The sequence below is a fragment of the Larimichthys crocea genome, chromosome XI (genome assembly GCF_000972845.2).
Source record: "Larimichthys crocea isolate SSNF chromosome XI, L_crocea_2.0, whole genome shotgun sequence".
Taxonomy (NCBI): domain Eukaryota; kingdom Metazoa; phylum Chordata; class Actinopteri; family Sciaenidae; genus Larimichthys; species Larimichthys crocea.
This window is the reverse complement of record NC_040021.1, coordinates 12,074,279-12,089,675: the sequence shown is the minus strand read 5'-3', so window position 1 is coordinate 12,089,675 and position 15,397 is coordinate 12,074,279. Positions and strand designations below refer to the sequence as shown.

Here is a 15,397-nt window from a genome sequence, read left to right as displayed (position 1 = left end):
TCATTGGAAACAGGTGAGCTTATTATTGCAGCATTAGATTTAATGACTCGTTGCTCTCTCGTGTTTGTGTGTGGGTGCAGTTCAAACCCCTCCACGGGGGGAGCGCTTGTGATGATATATGCTGTTTCTTTGTTCTGTCTGTCTTGTTTTTTCCTCTCATATTCAGTTTTTAACATATTTGGACAAGTACTTTATATCTTATGCAAACAAAGAGGCTAGTTTGGAGGGAAAATAAGCAGCCTCTGTTGCTTTTTCTGTTGATAAGCATTTGATAAGACAGTTTATGCTGTGCCAAAATAAATATCCAACATATTAGTAATTGAGCAAAAATGAATGTGTTATTCATGGAAACCCTGTTGACTAAAAGTGTGTTTTTTTCCCTTTAGTATTACATGTTTCTTCATTATAGATAGATAGATAGATAGATAGATAGATAGATAGATAGATAGATAGATAGATAGATAGATAGATAGATAGATAGATAGATAGATAGCGAATTAATGGATGGAAAAGAAGAGAGCAATAAAACATGATGGAAGGATAGAGAAGGAGGGAGAAGGGGTGAGGAGACGAGGTTAATCCAAACAGACATGTGCCAGGTTATTTTTACGTCCCATCGGCCATTATCTGCCTGCTCTGTTATGGTTAGGGATAAATACAGACCTGAGCAATACCAAGGAAGGGTGTATGTATGTGTGTGTGTGTGTGAATGGTGAATGGTGTAGTAACGTGTAGTTTTGTGAGCATATGTATGTGGCCTCTCTCTCTCTTTCTCTCTGGTTCTCCTCCACTGCAGCAGCCAGGGAAGATAACCACAACAGTTTATTCCATTTCATCAGCCGCTCTTCTGGCCTAGTCCTAATGGACACAGAGCAGAACTCGCTTTTTTATCTCCTTGCTCAATAAAAATCTTAAGGCCAGTCTGCTCATGAGACTTTCTGTCTCTGAGCTAAATAAATATCTGCGTATTGACTGAGTTGTTGAGTGGGAAAAAGGAAGTGTTTCAGAGAGAGACTGTGTGTTTGTGATAAGTGAAGTAGAGGGGAATTTTCTGGTTTTCTGTGGGAAACAATTGTGTGTGAAGGAGAGAGAAAGGGAGAACTCGAACATAGTTATATGATATCATGATATCTGGCATCAAACTTTCATCTGTAAGCTCTCCAAACACCTGTGTTTAAGGCGTGGAGTGAAGATTAACGAGGGGTTTAAACTTAGACATACAGAGAAATTAATCTGCGTGTGTGCGTGTGTGTGCGTGTGTGTGGGTGTGTGTGTGTGGGTGCATGTGCGTTCATGCATGTTTATGCAGGCATGTGTTTGAAAGATGTAACGCCGTGTGTATTTAAAAGCCCTTCACACTATTTTTATCATTCAGTGCTTATTTAAACACGCATTTCAGCGTTGCTTATGTGACTTACGGCATTTCAATTTACACTCACCTGCTGCCTCAGGGAACGCCAACAACCATGCGTTTTAGGCCAACGTGTGTGTGTGTGTGTTTGTGTGTGCATGCTCTCATCCCATCTGGCTGTGTGCATGTGTGGTGCAAGAGGACCTAAGGTGACGGTGAGTTTGGAGCAGCAGAGAAATGATCTTCGAAGGTTTATTATCTTTAATTAGCATCCGGGGGAAAGAGATAGATAAGGACCACCATTTCACTGATGGATCTGCTCTGTGTTTTTTTTCCCTAAGAAGAGACAGTGTAGTAAAAAAAAAAAGCGGGAAAGACGTATCATCAGTCCTGGAAAAGCCCAGATGCCTCCAGGTATACGTTTATATTTTCCTTACCATGGATACTGTATCGCCAATGTAATATGATCTATAATGTTCAAACTGTGTCCGACTACTGGATGCACATGTTGTAATCAGTTTAAACATTCAATGAAAACAAACCAGAAAGTGGCACAGAGAAATTCATTTGAGCATCCTCACAAAGTTTCTGTTGCGGAAATGTTGGTGATGTTTTAACTACGTGGAAAGTAAGTCAACACAGTTAATTCAAGGGAATGTATGTACCGTCCCACAGGCAAGACAGTTGATCAAGGGTGCAGGTCAAAGTTCACCAAAATTGACTCCCTCTTCAAGCAATTCCTCTGAAAACGATGATTTCATTTAAATAAATTAACTTAGTTGTGAAATTTCCGTGTTATGAATACTGGTGTTTCCCTTATAATGAAATGTAGAGTTTTAAAAAGGCGTTTATGATGCCAGAAGTGCTTTTTCTTAAGAGGTGAACATTTGACTGTGTCACACATCTGACAAGGATTTTAAATTATTTACAAAAAAAAAGTAAAGTTGAGTTTTGAAAGCAAATGAAACGGACTAACATTTGCCTACAAATCATTACAAATGAAACATTTTAGACACTTTTATCCTAAGTGATGATGATGATGACACCGTAAGAGTAACACAAGCGCACGTGCACACAAACACGCTTCTCACCTCTTAAGATGCAGATTGCAGATGTCAAATAAATAAGTCAGAAAGTAAATACACATCAACAGCTGGACAACAGCTGATACACCGCAGAGACGGAGATCTTTTGCCTGACCGCGTCTGTGTCCGTGTTTAAGCGAGTGAGAGGATGAGCGTGAAAAAAAAGATTCACACACACACGTGCATGTTATATGTGTTTGGAAAACAACACGTTGAACCATCCAACTGCGTCGGTGCAGAGGACGGAAAGTAAAATTGGTAGTAATCTGTGTGTAGTATGTGTGGTCATTAAGACCATGTGACTTTAAAATGATTATAACTGAGCGAGCTTCTATCACACCGCATAGTAACAATAAACAACTCAACAACAAGAAGCACACAAACATAAAGAAACAAAGGAATGTGGAAAAAAAGGGAAAGGTTTGACAAGAAAACATAAATCTCACTTAAATCGCATTTCCAGACCAGCATCCTGCAGATATTTCAGTGACAGCAGCCGCAGAAATGACACTATGTTTGATGTACAGTTCAATCTTCACACTGTATCAGTCAAATATCACAGAATATGTTAATATTTTCAGATGGGAAAAATGTCCGCACATCTTCTAAAGGTCAGTGATTCAAAATTCAAACTCATATACAAATACAGTATATCAGATATATGTATATCAGACTTTAATGCCTACAGTAAAAGTTCTATGAAATGAATCACTTGCTCTTGCTGCAGAGAGTGAGCAATATTTTTTTTAATGAAACCTCTGTTATTTGTCATTAGTTTGTATATGTCAGTGTGTGTATCACCAACCATCCACAACTCATTTTGTCATATAAAGTTATAAATCATATTTTTCTGTAGATATTCCCATAACCCAATGTAGCTTTTATTTATTGTTAGTTTGATATTGTTGGTCTATAAATCACTCCACCACATTTGCATTAGCAATTACATCCATGAAACGGTTTTATTTTACTTTACTTCCCAATATTTAATATAACTATTTAGTAGATGAGAGAGCATCCAACGTTCCAGATGAAAGTTAGTTTTACAAAATTTCTAAATGCAATATGCATTTGCACATGATGTCCCACTGAATGCATGCAATGGTGACTCGTGGGGACTGCATCAGACACAAATGTGATTCTTTCATTTTCTTTCATGCAGTCCCACTGTGAACACAGGAAGTCCTGTCATCTGCTTGGACACTCATTCACTAACACCGAGGAGCAAGAATAATACCAAAGATAGTAGTGATACATGCAGTTATTACTGTATCCTAGCATTTTTATTTTTTTTTCCAAGATAGAACACTAATAAGTCAGCTAAGCTAAGAGTTTAAAATGTCAGTTCATCTGGCAACGACATATTAAAGTTATTTTTGGGCTGAACTCTCTCATAACTGCCCGGAGTGTCTTCTCATCAGAGAAATATGCAAGAAAATGTATTTGCTCTCACTATTGAGCATGATAATCTAATAATTAAATGTTAACGTTTAGCAGAGCGATCAGCAGACATCTGTTTGTGATTACGGCGTAAAGGTGTGGTGCTGTTGTGTCTGTCTTCTGCTACTAAGTGGACCTGTCTGTTAGCTGCACCGGAGCTTGGGTTACACTCACAAACAAATACATGCACACACTAATGAGCTAATATACACACACACACTTGTCTGCTTCCTGCCTTGGGACTTGGGGTTCAGAGGATCTTAAGGGTCTCTTGAGATTTGATGTTGGATGTTTGTGTGCGATTGTGTGTGTGTGTGTGTGTGTGTGTGTGTGTGTGTGTGTGTGTGTGTGTGTGTGTAAGGGGCAATTTTATCACAACTCACATCTCACCTCTTCGTCATCTCCTGTTAGCCTCCGGTAGCTTTATGTTGGTGTCTCATGAGAGGACTGATACACACACTCGCGCAAACACAGATTAGGTTGAAATGAGATGTGAAAAGGTGCCGCTAAGGTCAACTACCTTAATCCTCTGCACACACACACACACACACACACACACACCATCAGCCATTAGTTGAGTGATATGCCAAATCACATATCCTTAACAGCCAAGCAAGTCAGTTACATTTCGTAATTTCACATTCCTTTCTTTGTCTTTATTTCAGTTTTCCTTCTATCCAGGCTCACATTTCTGACATAAATACAACCAATGGTTTTGCATGTTTATATTACAAGAGTGTAGGAGATTTGTTGTTGTATATTCTATGCCTGGCTTTCTGTGGGTGTACCTTATGTTAGTGCGCGAGGGTGTGTGTAAGAGATTGTACACATAAGTCAAATGTGCAATGTTTGTACAAGTTCCCTCCCTGTACATCAGGCGCACTCCTAGAGTAGGGGGGAGTATCAGCGGAGTAGCCCAGGAGGAGCCTCGATCCTGGGCCTAGCAGGGGCGACGGGTTCCCTGTGGGACCTGAAGGGAGATTGTAGGCTGAAGGAGAGCAGCCAGGGAGGAGGGGGATATGCGTAATGTCTTTGCCCAGGAAGGCAGAGGTTTTCCTGCACTTGGGGCAGTCAACACATCCCTGGCTATCTGCAGCTCTGGATGGTTTATCCAGAGATATCTGCAGGTTATGTGGGTGTCTTACTCGAGCCTGGAGTATGTTCATTTAGACAAGAGCAGGCTAACATCCCCCTCCGCAGGGACGTATGCAAAGAAATACATAAATGCAAAAACACACACACACACACACTGGTGTTTCACCAGTCCGATTGTGTGGAGTCTGTAGGGACTGTTCCTATCTCACTTCCTGGGGTCTGATAATACTCTGTGAGCTACAGTAATTACCACTGAGAAAGTTATAGATAATCAGTGTGTGTGTGTGTGTGTGTGTGTGTGTGCGTCTGTATCTGTTTGTGAATGTGCAACTATGAGCTAACCAGACCACTGAGACAGAGGAGATATGATATGGTGAAATGATTTCATCTGCAAAGAAAGAAAGAAAAAAGTTGGGTTTTTCAAAATAAAATGAAATAAAAGTGCCACACACATCAACAAGGAGTAAAAATGTTGATAATAAATATAAAACAGAATACTCCACAAATACCTTGGAAGCTACTCAGGAATTTGTGCACCTTATTCAACATGTTACAAAAATGTCTACATACACACACACACACACACACACACACACACACACACCTGTCATCCCCCCCTGAGTAATGAGGAGGAAGAAGATCAAAGCACAGAACCTGATCCAGCCAATAAGAGCGCAGCACTGTTTATCATCCCTCTCCATCATCGCCCTCCACGTTAACAACCTGCCTGACTAATCGGGTGTGAATAATATCAGCGATGGTCCAGCATTACACTGCTAATTAGGTGTGTGTGTAATGATAATCTTGACATTACATCTCCTTTCATTTGCAGAGATCAGTGAGGGATTAGACGGCGATGTGAAATGATTTTGTCTCGGATGAGCTGCACTTTGGATATACTTTATTCCAACATCTTTCAATCTCAAATCAGTTCAATGAAATCTCTGTAAGGCATGCTGAAAAGTTCCACATTTTGTAACATTACAGTGAACATCAGACTGTTTCAGAATATGTCCTTAAGTGCTCCGTACATCAGCAAACAGTCTGAGCGTTGTTTCGCTTGTTTGAAAAGCTGCATTTTTGCAATATTTAATCTACTCAAGCCTGCTTAAATAAAGTGTGGGGATGCAAGACTACTGAACAGTCGCTATGGGCAGGTGGGAGAAGTTTACTTTCTGCCAGAGATGACGAGGTTACGAGATTATGAAGTTATGAGGTTGAGGGGTGGCTAATCTTGTATGATTCAAAGCACCCTTGAGGGTATCAAAATAAACCAGGTTTGGAAAAAAACTGAACTGTTATAAGTTACAAGTAACTTTGCTGAAGTGATGTTTTACAAGCTTTTGTTGAAACAATTACAGAGTTTGCATTCACGAACCAGTCCAAAGTCATGTCCTCATGTCATGTCCTTGTAAACAATGTTGTATCATATAATGTAACTCAGGCACTCTATGTTTTTAAAAGCACTCTCTGTCTTACAAAATCATTTGCTATATATATCTAGTTTGTTTCATTATGAATGGGGGTAGAGCACTGTTTCAGGTAATGTGTGTCCTTGAAGTGAGGGGTGTATGTTTATTAGTGGCAATTTTTTACTACCATTAAAGCACATATTTTCCCCAATAAACATGTCCCAACCTGCTGCTTGAAGCTTGTTCTTGCAAAGTTTTTTTGCATTTCTTCTGCCTGAACCTATTTTCAATCCTTGATGCTTCCTGTTCACCTCCAGTCAGCACAACTAGGCTGGACGTGGCACATTTTTCCGCAGCACCCTTTTATAAGGATATCCTCAAAGAATGAGACTTGGAAGGAAATCTGAGAGTTGTTTGGAGTTACGATATATAATTGTAAGCCTTTATTACAGAAGAATATCACAGACTTCACGGCTTAAGGAAAGGAGCGCCGTAGTCTGGTGGTACTGCATCGGGTACTTCTGTATCGCTTGTCAGTTATCAGTCTGTGTAGCACCTCAGAGACAAAGAACCACACATTTCAGTTGTACCTGGCTTGTAGATTTAAAGCTAAATTCTTATTTAAAATATAGTTATTGTGATTAAAAAGAATTGAGTGTGAGGCTGCATCTTGGCTGAAAAGCTTGTTTTACTGAACTGTTTTGACTCTATTTGTTTTGACTGGACAGACTGACCAGACATCCAACAACAGAGAGTGGAGTCGGTAGTGGGGATGGTTGGAGGGAGGCGTGAGGCAAAACTGGGTGAAGAGGAGGAAGAAGGGGGGAAACTGAGGATTTAGTAGGGTGCTGGGGGTTCTGGTCTGTTGGAGGATTAAACCACACACACACACACACATACACACACACACACACACACACACACACACTGGTACCACTGTGTGAGATAGAAAACTGAGTTTCCCTCTCACTCTGTTTATAAACTGTAGTCTCAATCACAGTGACAGAGACCAGACCTTTGACTCTGAAACCCAGCACTGTCCTACACTGCCCTACTGCCCAGTGCTGCAGAGTGAAACACACACACACACACACACACACACACAAACACACACACACACACACACACTGTTTTTATCTGCGCATCCGATCACCAGGCCACAAGTTACACCAGAGGTTGCAGCAGAGGTTAAAAAAGTGCCACATAGTAGAACACATGCTCACACACAAACACACTCCAACTGCAGCTGCATCGTGTCTCACTTACTTCCGACAGGCCACTTTGGGCACTCAGCCAATTCAAGTTCAAGCCAATACAACTTAAGTAACGGTGTGTGTATGCATACTGAGCTTAGCCATCAATACAGCAGTGCCTGTTGGACATTTAAGGCACAAACTCTGCCCAAAATGTTGTTAATGTCTTTGTGGGTTCCCTGGATTTACCTCTTTACTTCTCTGTTTCTCGCTCTTCAACTTTCCCAAGGTTGATGTGTTATTGACCTCCATCTGTCTGATGTGTCTTCCTCTCCTAAAACTGTTCTTTAAGTCGACGAGCAGCACACTACTTACTTCTCTCCAATCTCTCTCCATTCTCTTCTCTTCACGCAGATTCAATTTGTGCTAAATTTTGTGCTTTTAATCGCATCTTTCCATTGACCTTATTCGCAGTCGTAACATGACTGACCCCTGACTGATGGTTTGTTACACAGAACCATCTGATTGGAAAAGTAAGCATGTTGTTCTTTTTTCTTCTTTCAATTAAAAAAAAACTGCACTCTTGTCCGTAGTTTGTGTGGTAGCTGCCAGTAGTTCCTCATAGGAGGCAGTTTGGTCTGAATCACTGTGTTAGGACACAAATGCATAGCTTGAAGCCTCACAAGATGGATTCTCATGTGATCTCATGGCCTTATAGTCCAGCTGCCTTGCAAGGTTTATGTAATCGCACTGCTTCTAAGATTCGCTTTGCGTTCTTTGTGATCTAACAGTAGGACCACTGTAAACTGACGCAGTTGTTGTTAACAAGTAGAAATCTGGACGTTTGGAAGACAATGAGAATGTGCAGCAGCAAAACACAACTTAAGGAATCAGTAGACTGTGCTTTAAAGCCTGTGTAAAGGCAATTCTGAGATTTCTTTCATAATACATTAAATATGCTGTGAAATAGTTGCTGAAAACATGTGAAAAGACTTTGAACGATGTATATTACTGAAATGTGGAGTCAGAGGTTAAAACTGTTTTTCACCACTTTTCAGTCCAGGATTTTTTGGGCGGTCCTAAAGGGTGGCTTGATGACACGCTGAGGCCAGCCTGAGCAAACCCCTGCAGGGGTAACTCTTGACTGACTTAACATGTAAGATGACTAAGATGTAGCATTGTTAGTGGAGGAGCCATTAACCATTAGCTAATGTTAAGATGGCGATCCTCACAAAAACAACCTGAAGACACAGCTGTTGACGAACTTCATTTTCAAAATGTGAATGTGTGTGAAAATATCAACCATGACCATCCTAAATCAAGTTAATACATCTTCAAGCGCAATGACAACATCCCAGGTTTGTTCTCATCATAACAGCCCATTGTTCCTGTTGTCTGATCGTGCTGGTGAAGAAAGGAGAGGAAGCTTTAGGCAACCACACAGGGGCACTTATTCTAACACCCTCCATGATATCACACGATTTCTTCACGTACAATCCACAACATCCATATCCATCTGTCACAGACATTGTGAAACCCAATACATTTACCACAGATGCACACACTTCTGCACGCAAGTGTGCATGTGTGCGCACATTCCAGAGACCAATACACTCCAACTCCCTCACACTGTAAGGACAAGACTTCCAGGTCATTAACCTACACTGTGACAGAATATCAGTCTTATTCTAGAGAATCACTGTTTGCCTCCCCCCGGATGTTCCTGTCACCGAATATCAAAGGATTATAGTCTTTTTGAATTATAATATGATGTTTCCACTCCCCATAAACATCTTCATAATTCTCTCTTATTGCCCAGTTTGTCCGCAACATCCTTTTGCCCCAGATTTCTCCACTCCCTGTTGTATCTTTGCACTTTCTGCAACCTCTCTTTTAGTTATTTTACTTTGATTTTTCTTCTTTTTTTAGAGGTACTTGAACTGAGGCAAAAAGCAATTTGTGCATATGTGTGAGTGTGTGTGTGTGAGTGTGTGTGTGTGGGAGTATGGCTGTGATAAGGGACAGGGAACTGGAGTGCTTAGACAAAGATGGATGATGTTTTTCTCACCCCAAGCTTCACTCCGAGATTACAGTTTCTCGTTCTGTTCTTCCCATCCACAGCAACAAGTTTCCTTCTTTTTTTTCATGTTTTGTTTTTTATTTCATTTTTTCTCCGTATGTCACAGAAAAATACAAGTGGAATGTTTTGCCAATACACAAAATAATATTTTCTTTCAGATTTTGCTCCCTTTTGCTCACTTAATGTATTGTCCCCATGTCTTTTTTCAGTTGACGCTCATGAAGCTGGAAAAATTAGGTGAGGAAAGAAAAACGCAGTATTTATGAAAGTGAAGTCTGGCTGTGAGAATATGCAATCATTCTTTTTTTGTGTGAATCCAAGTCTTCATAACCAAGTTAAATATTGAATTAGAGTGCAATATTGATAACCTGTCACAGTGAGGCTAAAGTATTATTACATCGATGACAGCTTTTCCATTTTCAGTTTCCATTTTTATTTTTTGTTCCATTTTAAATCAAAAGAACATTTTCTCCCATTCCACTAATCCCGTCATTTTAACCTAATGTGAAGACTCTTTTCACATTTTACAGTCAAATTGAAATTTGAACCCCTTTTTTTATGTGTAAGGAAATTAACTAAGAGCTATTGTGCATATTTTCAAAAACGGATAAAACTGTGCACGTACATATTTGTGAAAACAGTATCTCAGCATCAGGCCTCTCAGCGGGCAATTCACATGGCACTGCTTTAGTTATTCAAATAAGCAGTAAAAACCATAGACCGTATAAAACATTGTATCTATGACGTCACCCATAGGTTTCTGAAGTGCCATTGCGTGGTGGCTTGGCAGTCCTGGCTCCGCCACCTCCCAGCTAATTAAAAATTCAAATTCGTCACAGTGACATGGAGAGAAGACAAATCACAGATAGGCCTGGTCAATGGCTGATGTCGACCCCCAGCTGATTAATTGCCTGTGTCCTGGAACTATTAACAGTGCTCGTCCACACAGATATTGTACTAGTCAAACATTTCAATGGTGACGGTGTCAGTCGGAAAAAATATCACAGATGCTAGAGTACACTCTATACAACATAGGGTTTTAATTTCACCTCTTTAGTAATTACAATTTTGACCAAATAAGTACATAAACTCAGGAAAACACAGGAAAAAAATCAGTTTAATTTCAATTTTACTTTGATTATATGTTTGGATGCTTTGGATGCTATGCTTTGGAGCAAACACACCTAAACCAATCACCGTTGTTTTAATCATTACAGATAGTAGATAGTTGTTCTCCTACAGGGCATTCCCATAAGCCTGTCACATGGCAGATCCACTGTTTCTCAACATATGCGGTTGTTTTAAACAAAGGTGTTTGTGTGTGTGACAGAGAGAGAAATGATAATGACCCGAAGCATCAGGTGTCCCCCTTGGTGGCCCTGCAAGCAACATCTGGATCCCGTCCCTTTGAGATGACATCACACAACCAGCCTAACATTTGACCTCAAACCGGCTAATTAGCAGCATGTCCCTCCATAACTGCCAGGGTCCCCTCTTTTTTCTCTCTCTCCATCTTTCTCACTTAACCCCTCTCCCCCTCCACCTGTTGCCTCATGTCACTGTGTGTGTGTTTGTGTGTGTGTGTGTGTGACCGAGGCACTGGGAGGGAAAAGCGGTCACTGAGACAGTTTCCTAAACACTCAGTGTACATTGTTTTACCCTTTACATAGGGGACCGTTGAGTCTGATGACTAAACCGGCTCTGTGTGGGAACCTTCAGATATGTTATCTTATTATTAAGTGGCAGATCACTTTGTCTAGTACATACCACATGAGAATTCAAGTTTTTGCAAGCATAATAACTATCATTTAATGATATTACATCAGGGTCTGTATTTTATTGACGCACAGGGAAGAGAAAAAGGTCTGTGCTCTGTTTTTATGAGCTATTTTAGTTCATCTCTCTCTCACTGACTCTCGCTCCACTCTCTGGTGGATCCATGTATCTCAGAGGTGATCATCAATCTAGCAGACTCTATTATTACTTTTTCACAAAGTGCTTTGATTTCCAGCCCACCCAGAAGATTAAGCCCTCTCCGTCCTCTCTTTGCTCTCCCTTCTCTTTCTGGCCGCTCTGTGCGTAGTGCCATCTTTCTCTCTCTCTTTCTTTCTTGCAGTATCAGTCCTGCAAACTTTTTTTTTTTCACATTTGCCATATTCATTCTTTTCAAGATTTTATTTGTATCTACTGGGCTAAAAATACAGCTCCACGTGAAGTGTGTTTCTCTATTGTGTCAGCTCAAAACGTAGTGGTGGTGCCTGTTTAGTGCACTGTGACACCGGAAGAAAAAGAGGTTAAAGGTCAGCCCTCAAGAGACACACCTCTCATCCTTGTACACGCTCTAGCTGTGCAGGCAAAGACACTGAGTTCACACATGACTCTCAAACACATACACACACACACACACACCCACACACACACACTCACAACCATGCATCCCGGAAAGAAACATTTGCAGCTTCATGCAGTTGTGCATCACTAGGCTCAGTATCACTCACAATGAACAATTTATATTAAAAAGAAAGTCAGCGAGATGCACACGAGCATCATCTGTGTTCTCCTGGTGCATCCCAACATTTAAACACACTTAAAGCAGCTCCACAGACTTTGTTGTTTGGACTTGGCCCTGAGTGGACCAGTGGATGGAGCATCGGTGTGGAATGATGTGGAAGGCCAAACAGGGGATTGTGGGTGCCGGGTATCCATTACATCAGAGGGGACCGAGGCGCCAGTTTGCCATTTGAGACCTGACACCCCCCTGTCCTTGCACATTATCCTGCTAACTGGCAAGATGTGCTGAAAGTTACGTAGGCTCTGTGAGTGGAACAGGCTAAAATACCAAATACTTGATGGTAAAGTCTACAATATTATAAGAATCAACTATAGTGATTTATGTTTTGTTTAATAGTAAAAATAACACGTTTTCCACTACGAGAAACACAGTCTCTTTAAGATGGCATATTAAAGAATGCAATTGTAATGCTGCTCAGAATCATTAAGGTAATCTGCACATTATTGGTAAAGCTGCTTTCCATTCTGGTCTGTAATTTAGTAAAAAGAAACAGACTAATAGTAATGAACTAAAGTCATAAAATGTTTTTTTGTTTTTTTTGCAATTCAGTTTAATTGCTTTCTGAATGAGAGGGCCAGTTTATAAATCTCCCTGTGAACACAAGATGACATTTAAAAAAATTCCATGTGTGTTCCAGGTTGCAGATCGTTTTCTCTTTTTTTTCCAGGTATTAAAGGTGCAACAAAGGTGGGCCATAAGCACATCATTAGAACGTGGTATCACATGCAAATCAAATAGATTTTTTATATCAGTAATATTTGTAATCACATGAGTTTATAGTGATGATGGACAAAGACTTTAAACCTTTGATGAAGGCCACAAACTTGTTTTATATTTGTTGAATACTGTGTCTGTTAAAATATATTCTGCATCTTAGTGGGGGTCCCTTGGGGTCCCTTGGGGTCCTGGAAACCTTTGGGAACCAGCATGTAAGATCAGCACCACTGTCTCCTCCCAGCATGTAACGCCCTCTCTCTCTATGGAGATAAAAACTGTGTTCCACTCTGCTCCGTTCACGCACAGCATTTCATGAACTCATCTCCAAGGCGTGTGTCTATCCTCCCTGTGTTCATTCCCGCTCAGACGAAGCTTCCTGCTCCCATGTTTTGAGTCCGCTCCAGTCGGAGACAGTTCACCATGTCCACCGGGTCTCTCAGCGACGTCGACGACGAGCTCCTGGACGGCATCCTGAAGTTTGGCTCCTCCGGTAAAGACTCCAACGAAAGCACAGAGGAGAGCTCCAACTGCGAGGGCACTTGCGCAAATGACGCGCCGGGTAAGAAACGCAAGACAGCGTCCCGGAAAACTGCACCTAAGGGTGTGGCACAGCAGGAGGGCAAACACGTGCAGAGGAACGCTGCGAACGCCCGGGAGAGAGCCAGGATGCGCGTCTTGTCCAAAGCCTTCTCCCGGCTGAAGACTACCTTACCCTGGGTACCAGCGGACACCAAGCTCTCCAAACTGGATACTCTGCGCCTGGCGTCCAGCTACATCGCGCACCTCCGGCAGATACTGGCCAACGACAAATACGAAAACGGATTTATCCACCCCGTTAACCTGGTGAGACTATGGGACAGAGTGCCCAGCTGAAAGTTTCTATGTGTTATAGAAAGAAATAAGTGAGGGAAAAGTTAGAAAGTCTAAAAGGTAGACCTAAATTCAGATTTTTTTGTTTAAATCATAATGATAGTTTTCTTATTAACATGAACTCAGTGACGGATCAGTTTTTACTTAAGGCTACACCACTGACATGTATGTTTATCAGGATTTTAAGGTGGTTTACAGACTGCCGGGCCTCACCAAAGAGCCCCAAAGTGTAAATTGAGAATGCTTTGTGAAGCAGGTGCATGAGAGGAGGGGGGAAAACAACAATTCATATTCATGCAAACAGTTTTTAGGCAAAGGTCTGAACGATATCACTGTGTATAAATGATTATGAGCAGAAATGAAAGGCCTATCATTATGAATAATGTCGAAATAATGCAGCGGATGCAGCCACCAGGCCTAATTCATTCTTATCTTTTAAATCATTTATAATTCTAATTATATCAGACAAAATATACAAGTACATCTCCAAATAAGCTTTAGAGATGTTTTATTGTGATATAAAATACAAAATAGTTTTAAATTCCAGTCAAATTATTATTATTGGAGCTGCAGAGGCAAAACTTTAAAATTGATTGCATGAACATCTGGTGGTAGTCCATTCTTGCCTGGGTTTCATTATGTCCACCTGATACTTGCAAGTGATTAATTGCCACATAATTGGTCTGATTTTTTTATTTATTTAGTTTTGACTTTAATGATTTGATGAATTAAGAAGCTCTTTGTCCTGACTGACTGTGTTTCCCTCCGCAGACGTGGCCTTTCATGGTTGCAGGTAAGCCGGAGAACGATTTGAAGGAGATGCTGAACACAACAAGGTTATGTGGAACAACGGCGTCCTGACGAAACCAAGCGGACAAGGGAACAAAACATTTATAAGAAAAAACAAAAATTAAGAAAAGAAAAAAACAAAGACTGAAATGCACGTCTCATCTCCGCAGACTTTGAGTGGGAATAACGGAGAGAACGTATCCTCGCTCCTTCGTTCCCGTAAAGAGAAATTTTATTTAAATGCATCCTGTCACCTGTTTGCTGTCTTTGCTGGTTCAAAGATTGCTTGCGTTGCTTTAAATGGCTTTTGTTGTCTTTTTATACTCTGCAGATGCATTTTTTTTTTTTACTCCTGCAGGCCTGTTTTTTTTTGTTTTTTTTTGCAGCTGCATTATGATGGATGGATGTGCACATAAAACAGTGTCCACTGTCTCAAATGGTTGTACAGATTACATGTATATAAAAATATATTTGTATCACTTTTACACCTTGTGTACTGAATGTTTATTTCGTTTCGTTACATGTGTGTGGGCCCGGTGCTTTTGACCTAGTAACCCTTCTTATCACTCCGCTCCTTCAGAAAAAGCAGAACCTGAGCACCAACCAAGCAGTCAGTGCAGATAAGTCTCTCTCTGTTGTTTCTAAAAGATAACACTGGACGTGGTCGTCATTGCATAAACAAACCTTTCTCTTCAAAGATTATTTAAACAAGTCAAATTAAGTTTATCTCACTGACAATTGCGTTGATAAATCTACCACAAAAAAAAAATACTGTGCAGCAATGCAAGATTTA

At 40.7% G+C, this 15,397-nt stretch overlaps 1 protein-coding gene across 1 annotated transcript; it reads left to right on the top strand.

The window, feature by feature from the left end:
- Positions 1-13,228: 13,228 nt before the first annotated feature.
- Positions 13,229-15,089, top strand: tcf21 (transcription factor 21). The gene is made up of 2 exons (XM_019269754.2): positions 13,229-13,788; positions 14,587-15,089. Exons 1-2 carry the CDS (start codon positions 13,366-13,368, stop codon positions 14,674-14,676), a joined length of 513 nt encoding a protein of 170 aa, XP_019125299.1. The 5' UTR covers positions 13,229-13,365; the 3' UTR covers positions 14,677-15,089.
- Positions 15,090-15,397: the final 308 nt, after the last annotated feature.